At 47.0% G+C, this 14,528-nt stretch overlaps 1 protein-coding gene across 15 annotated transcripts in view; it reads left to right on the plus strand.

Moving 5' to 3' along the window:
* The first annotated feature begins 4,034 nt into the window (after positions 1–4,034).
* PUM1 (pumilio RNA binding family member 1) overlaps positions 4,035–14,528 on the plus strand; it is a 79,060-nt gene continuing 68,566 nt past the window's right edge. For 4 of the 15 annotated variants that reach the window (XM_080381770.1, XM_080381771.1, XM_080381772.1 and 1 more), the window contains exon 1: positions 8,663–8,796. In XM_080381770.1, the coding sequence (XP_080237896.1) occupies positions 8,794–8,796 (3 nt within the window). In that variant the 5' untranslated portion in view covers positions 8,663–8,793. Of the gene's footprint in view, positions 4,329–8,517; positions 8,892–14,528 lie in introns of those variants that run through there. The other 11 variants (XM_080381767.1, XM_080381775.1, XM_080381779.1 and 8 more) reach the window with 8 other exon arrangements.

Genomic DNA, 14,528 nt, shown 5'->3' on the forward strand with positions numbered 1-14,528 from the left:
CTTTAATTTTAGAGGGGGTGTATTTTTGCAAGAAAAAGTGACTTTCCAGCCAAAATGAAACTTTCAGACTTTACTGTTGTGAGGTGGGTCCACAGCCAGAATTTCCTTCAGCTTGCCGTGACCACAACATTTCACCAGCTGCTTTTAGACACTTGGCTGCTGGCTCCTGAAAACATCTGCATTGGGTTTCTCAATAAGAGCGTGGAAACCTGTAGGCAAAAAGTGTCGGTGAAAACCACGGTTTTATCTGATAGTTGAAAGCTGCTGCAGAAATGATGGTCTGGGTCTGCTGATGACAAGGTGTCCAGCCCAGAAAGCATTTATGCGCATGCCCTGCATCTGCATGCATGTGGGACTGGGCTCTCATGGGGAAGGTCCATGATTTGAGGTCTATGGCCATCTCTGCAAAGCAGCTGATGGCGTGATGCATGGGTCAGCACACAGTCCGCATTTGTGAACAAGTACTAAAGCTGCCCAGCTGCAGGGCTGGTCATAACTTTTTGTCTCAAGGCAACAGGGTTTGACAAAACACTGTCCCAGTGATGAAGATGAATCATGTAGTTGGCTTTTAAAGCTTTTTAGTCAAGCCAAGCACATTTTGAAAGTATCCTGCATAAAGATCTCAGCAGTTTTTGGCTAGGTTAAGAAAAAAATCCAGTACATTTTTTTTTTCCTAGTGGCCAAGAAAATTTCACTGCCCCACTGAAGAACTTGGCACTGGGTGGGGAGACTCTCTTTCCTCCCATCTGGCTTTTAATTTCAGAGACCAGGTTGTCACTGAAATAAAAACGCTGGACCTCCCTACCCCTACGCTTCCCCAAGGCCAGGGACAGCCAGGTATGTCTGGAGGCAGTATGAAGCCACTCATCTGTGATTTATGGAGTCACTCAATCGATTTTCTTTTCCAGCTGAATCCTCTGTCCTGTGCACGTGTCTCCATCGAGCTGTGGGGAGCTCTGCTCTGAGGAGCATGAATCACAGCAGCACTAGGTTTATTTGCTTTTAAACTAGAAGGCTCCTTCAAAGAGAAGATACTGCAGCGTTGGGCACCATGCCACCAGGAACAGTCTGGGCAGGGTGTGGCTAGAGGGTCTGGATTTGGGCATTTGGCTTTGGACATGTAAGTTTGATGTTTAATGAAGAGCGCAGTTGACTGAAGCCTTTTCTGTAGACAGCAGAGAGAAAGGTATTTCTAGCAAGCCATTCAGAGGTTAGGAGGACACCAACCACCTTCTGGAGGCTTCTTTTTCTCTTTGTAGACTGAAGATGAAGCCCAGGATAACTTATGCCGGGACTGGTACAGAGTGAGCCAGGGCCAGGGACCTGGGGCTGCCCTTGATGGCCAATGGTGCAGCAAAGATCAGGAGGACATTTCCGCTGCCAGCAGTTTTTTCCCATGGAGATGGAATTTATTTCACTGCCCACAGTGCCTCTTCCTCCCACTCTGCCTGCTCTTCATGGCTCCAAAGTCCCTTGAGCAGCATGTTCTCCCAGTGAGAGACTTTCCATGGATTGCAACAAGCTGGGAGCTTAGGCACACTCTGAGGGGCAAAAGAGAGGATGGCAGTGGTGGGAGGCAGAAAAGGCTGTGGGAGGGATGGAGGCACTAGAGGTGAGACCCAAACTTCAGCTCAGTCCCATAGCCACAGGGCTGTGTGTCCCCATGTGCTATTTCTCTGCACCTTTCTTCCTAAACTGAATAAACTGACAGGCATAAGCAGGTTTTAACAACTAATACTTCATCCACAGGAGGACTCCTTCCCTCCCCCTTTCATTATGCTGGTATAAATGTAATTATCCCAGATATAATTAACAGAAACCATGTTTCTAGTATCAGCAAGCAGCCTGGGTGTGTGCTGCAACCTGCTGTGGTGTAGCTGTTATCTCTGGCTCACAGCAGAGGGTCAGTGCTGCTTGAGGACCTCTGTGCTACCACCAGCATGATAGCTTGGGGACTGGTGGCCCCTCACCCAGGTGGGGTGCTGAGGTTGCCAGTTTGCAAGCACAGCACCCCAAAACCTGGCCAGCAGAAGCAGGTAGGGGCCTGTCAGCCCTCCTTCCCCTTGGCTCTGCAATGAAGACACGTTGTGGGAAGGACTTCCTGACCTCTCACACTTTGCTGCCCTAATATTCATCACCCAAGAGTCAACACTGATGGCTCATATCAGCCTGGGATGTTCAGGGGACATTGCAGAATGCAATCAAAAGAGAAGGGTGGGCAGATTCATTCGCCAAGATGACACAGTTTCACTGTTCTCGTCTCCACTATGCCAAGAGCTTGTCCTTGCTCACACCGGTGGCATTTTGGGGGTGTTGCATTGTCCACCATGGCATGGCGGAGCCAGATTTAGGGCTCTACCAGCCAGAAGGTGACAACTGATCGGGCCTCACCACACAAGCTCACTTCTGATGGGCTGACTGTGTCACTGAGGCGGTTTTGTTGTTGAGCGCAGCTTGGCAGAATGTGCTGCATCTTCGTTAGGGATGCTTGCCAGAAGAACCTGCTGATACTCCTATTCCAGTGAAGAGCCTGGAGGCAGCCAGGCCTCACTAACAGGAGCTACTCATTGCACAGAATCCACACTGCAGCTGTTCATGGAGTGCTCGGGGCCAGGCTGTGTGGCAGCAGGGCAGGGGGGGTCAATGCCAAGTGCCACACACCTGTTTGGGCAATGTGCTGCTGTGGTGCAGGCAGCTGAACCCAGCAGAGCTGAGTTTCTCACTGTGGGGTTTTGCCCATTCGAATAAGCCACGCTGGTGCTGGCTGAAGATAGCTTTGGGTGGCTATGCAAGGCTTGGCTTAAAAACCAGCAGCGATTGTGAAAGCCTTTACTGTTTACCCTGAAGGTCCCCTGTCACGCCCTGCCTGGAGTACTCAGCACCTCCCAGGCTGCAGCCACAGCTTTATTTCCCCAGGATCTGGGAGGCTGGCTGGGGTGAGGCCCTTGCTGGCTGGGCTGCACGCTCCATCGTGGTGCGGGTGCCTGGAAGAGGCAGCGTGGCTGCAGAGACACCCATCACCCCAGCAGCCCTTCGGGGAGAAAATGGATACACGCAAGCCATGCAGCAAGATCTCGGATCTGGCCCTGCTTGCACTTTAATGACTGCGATAAACCCTGTTTGAAGTAACTTCTTGTGCCTGAAACCACAGCCTGATGCTTCACCCACAAAAGCTCAGACTTCAGGGAAACCTCTCGCCGAGCTCCACGTGCTCTGCGGGACCCTGTATGTCTGATGAAGGCCCTTGAAAGGCTGCGCTGGGCTGCTGCTGCTTGTTTGCTCCCTGCCTGCATGCCAGGGCATGCCCCGTGTCGCTGCCCGCCGCGAGCATTTTCCTCCCGTTTTTCACGTGTGGCTCTTTCGCCTGGCCAAGAGGAAGAGAAAAATATTACATCTAAGCATCAAGCGCAGGCGCTGAAACCCCCCCTCCCCAACCAGAAGAGCCCACCACCGCGGTGCGTGAGGGGGCACAAGTCCCCGCAGCCGCTGCCGAGCGAGCTGCCCCTTTAACATGGAGGCGCTGCTGCAGAACTACCGCTCCCGGCGCTCCGCGCTCCCCGGGTCCCCGGCTGCCGCCCGGCCGGCGCCTGCTGGTCTCGGTAGTCTGCCCCCAGCCCCGGCTGTGTGGGGAGAGGGCCTGGGGCGTGGGTACGAGGGGACATCGCCCCACAGTTGTGCCTGGCTGCTGGCGCTGCGCTAGTGAGAGCGCGGAGCGGGCAGGAGCCGCTCCCGCCGCTGCGCTCCGTGCCCCCGCTGTCGGTCCCCGCCGCCTTTGTGCGACAGGCCCCACGGTGGCTGCTGTGCGGGCGGGGGGCGCTGGCAGCTGCCTGGCGGCCTCCCCGCTGCTGCCCGGGGGCTCGGGGTGCCCGAGCTGGAGAGGCTCAGCCGCAGCCCCGGCGGCCGAGGAAGCGCCGGTGGCGGCAGTGGGGGAGGGCACGGCCGTACCCGGCGCCATCTGGGGAAGGGGCCACGCTGAAAGCCTGAAGCCCCTGGTCCTGGCCTGGCGCCAGGCCGCCCCGGGCCTGGCCGGGGAGCGGGGACACCAACCCGTGGGGGGACGCGCAGGGGGGCGCCAGGGCACGGCACGACCTGGCCCCCCCGCGCTGCGCTGCCCGGCGGCGAGGCGGCTGCGGGGCGGCGGGTAGGGCCTGGCCGGGCCAGGGGAGCGGCGGCCCGGCGGCGCTTGGACCGGCCTCGCCTTCCCGGCGTGCAGCGCGGCGCCCGTCCCCGCCGGGCCGCCATGTTGTCGGAGTGAAAGGCAGGGGGAGAGGCAGGCGGCGAGCGGCCTGGGGGGGGCTGAGATCCGTCTTCATCCTACCGCTCCGCCCGTGAGTATCGGCACCGGACCGGGCCCCCGCCGCACTGCGCACCTCAGTGGAGCTGCTGGTGGGGCCATATTGGTGGGGGGGGGTCGAGCGGAGCCGTGCCAGGCCGCTCCGAAGGCGAGCGGCGGCGGGGCGCTGCACCCAGCTGTCTCCCACCCGGCTCCTTGTCGGCGCTCGGGGGCCGGGGCCTGGCCCCTATTGTTAGCGCGGTGTGGGGGGCGCGGCGGGCCCCCGCCTCCGGTGAGGGGCTCCCCGGCCGCTGCACGCCGGCCCCGGCCCGCACGGAGCGGGTGTTGTTTGGGGGGGGGCCGCGGGCCCATCCCGGTCGGGCGGCGGCGGCGCCCCACGCCTGCGTCCGCCGCCGGGCCCGGCCCGCCGCCGGGGGTCTCCCCGGGACTCCCCTTTCTGCCGGGGGGGGGGGAGCCTAGCACGGCCCGCCGCGGAGGGCCGAGGCCCCGCTTTGTTGTTCCGCGGGGCCCGGCCCGGCTCTGGCCCGCGGTGGTGGTGTGGCCGGGTGTCCGTGTGCTCCCCCCAGCCCCCGGCCTTGGGGGGCTCTTCGGCAGGGCTGGGGGGCTCGGTGTCCCTGGAGGGGGAGAGGGACGGCGCCTCGCAAGCGGGAGGGTCGGAAAATGCAGACAATACTTTTTGATGTGCTGAGTGACCCAGGGGGGTTGTGTTTGTGTGGGTTTTTTCCCTTGTTTTTATCTCGTTTGCACGTAATAACAAGTGTTGGGCCTTTTTTAATTGCAAACTTGGGATTTTAAGAGTCTGTCTCTCCCCCCAACCGGAGAAATAGTGTGATTTTTTTTTTTTTTTTTTTTTTTGGTCGGTGTTTAATAATTTTGTTCTGAGCAGAGATTTTGTTAGGTAGATCATGAGTAAGGAATTTCCTTTATTAAGATCGGGGGAGGTGGGTTAAGGGGTAGCATTTATCTTACAACGTTTTAACGCTGGTTTAAGTAATCCGGTTGGTGATCACAATGTACCCGTTTCCTGCTGCGTCTCCCCAGGTTTTCAGGAAAACACAAGGTTTAACGTTAAAAGTTCTTGTAGGCCACAGCTCCCGAACAATGGCTGTGCTTTAATTTCCACTCTGACTTACAAAAAAAAACCCCAAAAACCCACCCAACCCAAACAGTCTTCTAGTTCGTGATTGAACTTGTTGAAATGCGTGTCTTGTGGTTTTTTTTTTGTTTTATTTTTTTAATATTCTGTTATTTTTAGAAGAATATAAAATAAGAGCAGTGAAGATCTGAACGTGTAGCTGTGCTCTATGCAGATTAAAGCTGCCTTATTCAATGTTGTTGCCACTTGTGCTTAAAACTTGCTTGGAGATGTTCCTGAAGTTTGTGTTGCTGGTGGAGCATCCCATAATCTAAAGCATTTTGCTTGTAATGGTAACACAGAGGAGTTCATTTGGACGCTGTGTTTTTTACCAAGAGGAGGGGAAAATTGTCTGCATTGAGTGCTTTGTAGCAGATTTGAAGCTTTTGTTTGTAAATACATAACTTTTGCCAGCAAACAGTTTACAGAGGAAAAGTTTATTATGTATTTTTAGTAAGAGTTTGGGAACGAAAAGGGTCCTAGTATCCATTAGCAGTGGTGAACCTTGCAGCTGCTGGTTAGCTAATGAATGTGCGTTGTGTAGGTGACTTCACATATTTCTGATGCTCTGTGTGCTTTGAATGACAGGATTCAGCTGTCTGCTACATTTAACATGGCATTTCTATAAAAACACATCTTGGAACTAAACTTGAACTACCCAGAATGCTCTTTTCCCCTTTGCTCCCTTTCAAAATGTCGCCTTTGCCAAGTTTTTTCTCTTGTGTTTGGAGCTGCCTCAACTGTATTAGATGAAAGAGGAAGCGTTTGGGCACAGGAGGCACTTGTGCGGCTCTTCATAGTACCTTGACTGAGATTTTCTAGAGGCTCAAAAAAAACCCCTGATTTTTATAGTAATACGGTTATTAACAGTCTGCATGCAATTGAACCCAGAAATGAATTTCTGCTGGTGAACAGAGGGACCTCACAGCCTGCTGCCTTTTGAGGGAGCTAAGAAATGTGGCCGTGTAGGCTTGCACTCGCAACTTTGTATCTTGTGGTATTTCCACTGGAAACAGCTTGTCACACTATTTAGATACTTTAAACTTTTTGTAGATTCTTCGTATTCCTGTATTTTTTTTAGGTCTGTCTTGAGATAATGTGTAGCCTCCTTTGGTGCAAGCTGCTCGGATTTCATTGTTTGCAATTAATATACACCCCACCTTGGGGATGTGTTAATTTCTTACCAGTAATTACTTAATTTTTTTCTTGCTGCATAGAGAAGCTTTATTGCTTGATTTCATGTTACTGAAGGATTCTGATAATGTTTATTAAAGGACAACTAATGGGAAAATGCCATTAAATTGTAGTGAAGGTTTAGTAGTATCAGGTGTTGTCAGTGTTTTATGAAGTATATGGGGAAGGTAGTGATTTCCAGACTTTCTGAAAGACAGGGGAGTTAGTTCTATTGGATGCTGCTGGTATTTAAGTTGTGAAGGTCTTTGAATGTGTAAAAACCCTTGCAGAGTTGCTTGTTTATGTGGCCATGGAGGTTCTGTGTGTGTGTGTGTGTGTGTGTGTCAACAAATGCACTTTGTAGGTGCAATTAAGATTTTTTTTTTTAATCTCTGCAGTCCTTGTAGTAATTTTCTTCTGAATATTAACACAGCTCTAAATTAGTGGGACAGACCTGACAAAGTCTGATCAAAGATAGGACTTGGATTCTTTTGGTGTGTGTCAACTTTCTCCACTGTTAGAAAATTGTTCTTGGAAGTTGCTTGTAGTAGTTGACTGTTGTTCAAAACTACCGTGATGAGCAGAGAGGAAACAGAGCTGCCTTTCAGGATCTCATAGCTGCTGTAAGGATCAGGGCCAAGGTTTACAGCCACCAAGGTACAATAGTAAAAGCATTCTGGTACTGGTATGCAGCTGTGGTGGGAGTCTGTAAGGGCTGAACAACCCCCCGCCCCCCAGTTTCATCCTTTTAATTCTCTGTGGTATTTGTGGGATTGCATTTAGGTAACTAAAGTCATAAACTAGCGATCTTTTTAAAAAATAGTAATTCTGACTATACCATGCCTTTAAAAACAAATTGGATTTGTGTGTGCCCTGCATTAGCTGAGCATTACATAAGAGGGGAAAACACTTCACACTGTAATGTCTTTATTATTGTCAGGATCAGCTGATAATGTTGTCTTAAAATAACAAACTTGCTGGTTTTGTGCTGCTGGGACGCTATCAAAGTATTTGGGGGGGGTTAGTAAATTAGCGAGTTGCTGTCAGCCTAGTCTGACAGTTTCTGTCCTGCATGCAGATGATTTTGGGTGTATGCAAAGCATTTGGGGCAGTTTCAGTGTTGGATGGCTGCTGTGACTTGTCCAGCTTTCCCCTGGTGCCATTGACAGCGGGACCGGCACTGCTGGCTGCTCTGGCTCTGGAAGGTTCTGCCGAGATCCTGGGTACTGAGAGGTTAGCTGCTTTTTCTCCAGCAAATCTTGGACAAAACATGCCAGTGTGTTTTACCATCTCATGACCAAAACCAGCTTCTGAGTTTGCAGGAAGAGTGCACATCGTGTTTGGGACTTAACTGTATAAGCAGAAATTTAGTATTTTAAGTTTGCATTTGAAAAAACCCACCACTCTTACCTTGATGTTTTCAATGACTAAGTGAACACATACATCGTTATACAGTGGGACTCATGTATTGATTGAAGATCTGCCTTGTAATTTGTCAGGTGTAAACAAGCACGGCAGGCACTGATGGTGTAAGTTGCGTCCCAACAGGTTTTTCAGGGCCTTTTTTCTAGCAGTTTTCTGTGGCAGCACTCCAGTCAATGTTTCGTCCATTGCATGAATTGGCATTCTGATTTCAGTGGAATGGGTACCTTATGGGAATCTTGAGTATACTGGTAATACTCTGCAGCACAAAATGTGGGATTTTTGGCTAACGTGCATTTTTATATGATATTTTAGTTGCTTGGCTAATGGAGCAAATAACTATGCTAAAAGGAGTCAGATTTGGCATCGTGATGTTTCCTTGCCAGTCACAAGATGGGTGTGTTATTTAACACGGAAAGCTGAAGCTGTAAGGATTTAATGTTTTCTTTTCCTTCTCTCTTGCCATCTCTCCCCCTTCCCCTCACCCCCGTAGGTGTTGGTGGAATGAGCGTTGCGTGTGTTTTGAAGAGAAAAGCAGTACTCTGGCAGGACTCATTCAGCCCCCACCTGAAACAGCACACTCAAGATACAGCTAATCCCAACATGCCTGTTGTATTGACATCTGGAACAGGGTCCCAGGCTCAGCAACAGCCAGCTGCAAATCAGGCACTTGCAGCAGGGACACACTCCAGTCCTGTTCCTGGATCCATAGGAGTTGCAGGCCGCTCCCAGGACGACGCTATGGTGGATTACTTCTTCCAGAGGCAGCATGGTGAGCAGCTTGGGGGAGGAGGAAGTGGTGGAGGCGGCTATAATAACAGCAAACATCGCTGGCCTACTGGGGATAACATTCATGCAGAACATCAGGTAAAAAAAAAGTTCAATGTTTCTAAACTCAACACGTGAATGCATTGGGCTTATGATAGATGCTTTTAATGACGCTTTTTAAAGCTGAAGCTGGTTGTGTGGTCAGAATGGCAACAGTCGTACTTTTTGTTTTCTCTTTTTCAGGATTGCGGTGCCTTGGTAGCTATAAGCTGAAATGTTTCTGCTCTTGAGGGTGTTGAAATCCCAATTCACTCTCTGTGACAGTCAAATGCATGTTTACAAAATTTATCATTCACTTTATTGATTTTTTTTTTTTTTAAATTGGATGTGTGAACTAGCATAGCGGTGACTGTGACTGCAGCTGCTTTTCACATCTGTTGCTGTAGTTAAATAATTCTTATGTAATGCTATTACAAAACTGCCAATGCATGTAGGATGGGCTTTTACCATTCCCAATATTGAAAATCGTAGTTCTGGAAGTTGCTGGTAATGTGTTTTCCTGGTTTTCTTTTATTGTTTGTTTTGAGGGTTTGGGTTTTTCTGGTTTAATTGGGAAGGGAAGGTGCTATTAATGTGCTTAACTGAACTGAGAGGAGAACAGCCTTAACAGCGTCATGAAACAGTGCTTTTAGAAACATGGCTAACTTCTTACAGCGCTTAACATCTCTAAAAGGGTCATGGGCCAAAACATGTCTCAGTAGTAGTGTTTACTAGAAGTCTTCTCAGTAGTTGCATTGTCAGATGTGCTGTGAGTTAAACGAGGGCATGACTCACTCTAGCTTTCTGTCTATGACCTGTAAGTAACTTGTCAAAGAAGATGTGCTTCCTCTTCTAAGGGAGCAAAACTTAAATGTAAGCGCATTTTAGAAAGGAATTTTCCCACAAATGTCAGAGCAGCAGACACAAAGCTTTTGCAACCTTTATGAATATTTCCTGCCTCCAGTTTTTCAAATAAAAGGGAACAAGCCCTTGCTCCTCTGCTGTGCCTCCCCAGGGGGTGTGTTGCCATCCAGACATTTTAAAGCAAACAGTGCAGTGAATTTTGCAACCTCACTGAAGTCAGCGTGTATATCAACAAAGAAGTAAACCAAAGTGCACTGTTAATTTGTTTCGGAAGAAAAATCGCACGAAATACTGCAATATGAACTAAGCAGCTAGAATTTTGTAGTTATTCCCTCATTTGGAAACATAGTTATTAGTTTCAAGAAAATAACTGCATTTAAATGAGATGTAATTTTTCTGTTAACTATCCAAGTTTTCAGTCAGTAAATATAAAACTTGTTTCAAGAGACATTGATGATAAGAGATCTTAATCTGCTTTAAGTTGTGTATGAAACAAGCAAAAATTTCTTACTGAAAGGCTGCAACTTTTAGGTTTCTCAAATAAAAACTGTCATGCAGTCTCATGTGGCAGTGTCTGGGCAGGGACTGCTTTTGTTTGGATGTTTTGTGGGAAGGTGACTTCATGAGTTAAAGTGAACGTCATAAAATTCTCAATCCTCTTTTCCTCCAACTCACACTTTAATTTCCCTTTCTCTGAAAATCCCTGCAATTGAAGACAACTCACTGCGTGTGGTGGGTTGGGATGGGGAGGGGACAGAATACGCGAACCTTGCAGTCATTAAAAATTGTGCTGGTTATTTGAGCTTTTTTTACTGCATTCTTTAATAACCGTAAGACTTAAACTTTCACTGGGACAGAAGAATCCTACCTGTTACAGAGACAGGCTCTGATGTCAGGAGATACGTTGCTCTTCCTCAGCTTGATTTACTTCAGTTACTTCTTGAGTGAAATGATGCTAATACATGCACCACTTAATGAAAGAAAAACTCATTAGTTTATACTAGTTTAAATGAACTTTTAAGTAATGACACGTATTCTTTGGAGGCAGAATGCTTCTGAGAAGGTTGTGTGGACAAAACACCCCTGGCAGGGTTAAGTGCACAAGTTTCTGTATGATGAGTTCTCTGTTTTCCACCCATATGTTCTGTGATCTGAAGCTCAAGAAATACCCACTATAATATAATTGAACATTGGGACCTCTTCTGTTCTACTTCCTGGTGATTTTTACATTGGCTGTAACGTATTTGTCCCATAGTCCTGATGTTTTGTATTCAGCATGCATCTTTGAACCCAGTCGTTGTGTTTGATTTCTTCAAAGTCAACTCTGAGGTGGGGCAGTAACCCTTTTCTCATGTGTCTTACTTGGTACGGTACACTGCAGTGATTGTTGGGCAGTTTCATCTCTGTGTTTATTGCTTCAGCCTTTCCTGGGTGCCCCTCTTTCCATGGTTCTCTGTTTGCCTCGGAGATTTTACTCATGGGAAGCAGAATGCACAATATACGTAATCCTAATAGTGCCATTCCTTTTGACTTTTCGGCCACCTCTGCATCTATTGCTTAAATTATAAATTCCTTGGAGCAAGAACTACTCTTGTGCATGCAAAAATGATTTAATTCAGTTTGGGCTTAGCCAGGGTAGAATTGAATTTATCCTGCAAGGGTAGAAGTGGAAGGAAGTGCTGGGACACGCTGGGGTGGGGATCATTATAGATGTCTGCTAAGTCTCCATTTCTCATGGATACACTTATATTACTGTACGTTTGATTTTAGAGTTTCAAAGATAATGCAGTGAGGGCCTTTGCCTTGATGCCTTTAAGACTGGTTAGGAAACTCAGTAGCTAGAAGATAATGGAAAGTCAGAAAAAATAATTATAGGTTAATGTCTGCCTAGAGCTTGGGAGGTTGTAATTAAAGATAGAGGGTTGTTTTTTTTTTTTTTTTTTTCTTTTTTTTCCCCAGTCATTGAATCCCAGTTTCTTCTTTGTTTGGTATGTAGTCAGACATCTATCTCTGTCTGGTGATATTACTCCAGTGATTTTTACCAAATGATAGCATTTCATCATGTGTTATTAAATAGTGTGTTGTGAGTCAGAACTTATTTACAGTGTCCTTGCTTTTCATTTTTGATTGTGCTGACTGTTCCTCCTTGTCATTTGTTCATGCTTTGAGTAGCAGCTCTGAGAATTGAACTGTGAATGGCTTTAGTAGGGATGACTTAAGACAAAGTTTCTCTGCTCCCAAGGAAGTAGATATTGTCCTCTTGTTGTGAACAGTGGCAATGTGCTGGTTCTTTTTGTGTTTTTACTTGGAAACTTCCTTTTCCCTTTGCATTTTTCCCTTCTTCTCCAGAAGGGGTGTGTGTGTGTGGGGTGGCAAATTTTTGTATAAAATCAAGTGATTAGAGATGCTACTATTGTTCTGCATGCAAAGGTATCAAAGATACACCATCCACACAAATAGCTTCTAACTTCCTCTTTGTTCTTGCAGACACTGAAGTAATGGTGGAATCAGACTTTTTTTTGCTAGGTTGGAATTTGAACCCCTAAGCAAAGTTCTAGCTGTCTGTAGCTAGACACTTAATCACCAAACTTTACATGGAAGACACTTCCATCAGCCAGGTCTTGGCTGCAAAACATAGTCTCTATCCGCAAAAAGCAGTGAGGTGAGGCTGAGTGCCAGTGTCCACCAGTAATTCCAAGATCCAAACTGAAGAGGTTTAGGCTGTCATTGATCTACGATGCTGTATTACTCTTCAGACTGTTTGGACAGACAGTTAACACTAGCTGCATTAGGGTGTTTGTGTGCTGTTTATCCTGAAAAAAGAAAAAAAGGTGGAGATTAGAACTTCCTATAGGTGAGTAAAGAGGTAGAAGATATATCCAACCTAGGCCATTCCTTACCAGGAGTTGTCTTGGTTATGAAAGGTTGCATATGTCATTACAAATCCGAACAGCCATCTACTACTCCTAAGGGGAATTAGAAGACAGTCAAGATATTCAGCTGGGACAAGTTATCAATACTGAGCAGGTTTTTAGGAAAATTGGCTGGGTTTTCTTGGATGGTGTCTTTTGTGGCTTGTGCATGCATGTGTGTTCTTGAACTGCGGTGAAGAGTTTCTTTGGTGGTCGTCCCTTCTGAATTACAGTGAATGGATATACTTAGACTGTCTGAATTGCAATTAGGGTAATATGGGAGTTGCTTAGCAGAAGCAAATAATTTTAGGTACTCACTTATCTTTGAAAGCATGTTTAATCAATAATTGGAGACAATAGAACTCTGCAGGGATCATCTTGTTGAATGTGGGGAATTTTTCACATATAGTTGGTGAAGAATAGTGAGAGCAACAGGGCTGGAACTGGGATTTATGCTCAGTTTTGGCTTTTGACAGTGTGACCACACAACTTCTTAACCAGGAACTTGAATTCAAGTGGCGACAGAAGGTCATTCTCCTGGCAGCTGCCCTTCTAGAGCACAGCTACTCAAGCTGTGCTGCTTGCTGCTGTGGAAGTGTTTGGATTTGATGATGTTTGACAGTGTTTGGTGCCTGTTGGCAGGCTCCCTGGCCAGAGTTTGCCTTAAAGTCGTGGTGTGGTCCTCTAAAAAGATCCTGGAAGCTAAGGTGGCAGAAGCCCCAGTATTTGTTCTTCAAAGTGAAATCCTGTTTAAGTGACAGTTAACTCTTCAGTACAGAGATTTCCTGATCTGCCTATAGAAAGCACCCAGTGTTTGAGGGCCACTGTGGTCCAAGGCATCTGGTTTATTGTCTGTGCTAGAACTGAAGGTGTAGAGCAAGTCTTTAATCACGTACACCATGTGGAAGCACATGTGGCTCTGTTCTTAAAGATAATTTTCTGATGTATGTTGTTAAACCTGTTGAATTTTCATGAGTATTTCCTTGCGGCACACTGAACTAGTTACTAGGGCTTTTCTCACGTTAACACTGAAGTGCTGTGCTAACTTGATACCCAGATAATTTAGATCATAATACTTTGCTGAAATGAAATGTCTAGTTTGGCTGATGTGTTTTGCAGAGATTTCCCCTTAGTAAGGGGTTGTCTTGCAGGAGAGGAATTGGAACATTTAATTTTTCTTTAATGTTTTCTGCTTTACGTTGCCCTTTGAAAATTCCTCCTGAGATAGAAGGAGCACGAGTAGATTGGCCAAGTTGAATATTTAAGGTTGGGTATTGGAAAATCCTTCTCTTGTATAGGGGAGAAACAACCACCCTGAAATCTTCAGAAAGTTTGTTTAAGAATCTGCTTCCTCTGAATCTGTGGGATTTACTGTCCCTGACAGGCATACCTGGCTGTAGTTGGGATTGCACAAGCAACCTGATGTGCTGGCTTTGGGATTTCTCTGTGGTATATAGCCTTTGTAGTCTGCTTCCTTGCTGTGGTGCTTGCTCAAGGAGAGCAGAGATACTTTCACACTGTTGAATTTTTGCAAATTACAATGCTTCAAGAAGACTTTCAAGGATTTCAGTTAATATATTGTGCCCAAGTGTGTTTTGAAGAGAGCGCTTTGTTAGAGTGTAACTTCTGCTTGTTTTCTTCTTCCCCTCTCACCAACTTTGCTTTCTGCTTATCTGCTCTTTTGTGGTTTGCTTAAGTGGTGTGACTGACATATTTGTGCTTCTGCAGCACAGGTTGTGATACTTGTAACATTTTTGTAAACGTGTGAAACTTTATATAAGATACAAATCATATAGTGTCCTACTCCCAAACTGGCACAGTTAATTTCCGCTGGTGATCAGAAATCTCTTCAAGCAAGAGCTGCTTCAGAGCATTGAATCTAATGTTTCTGTATCTGAAAACTTGTTTTTAGGTGTATGCT

This window comes from Falco punctatus, assembly GCF_963210335.1.
Source record: "Falco punctatus genome assembly, chromosome: 3".
Lineage (NCBI taxonomy): Eukaryota > Metazoa > Chordata > Aves > Falconiformes > Falconidae > Falco > Falco punctatus.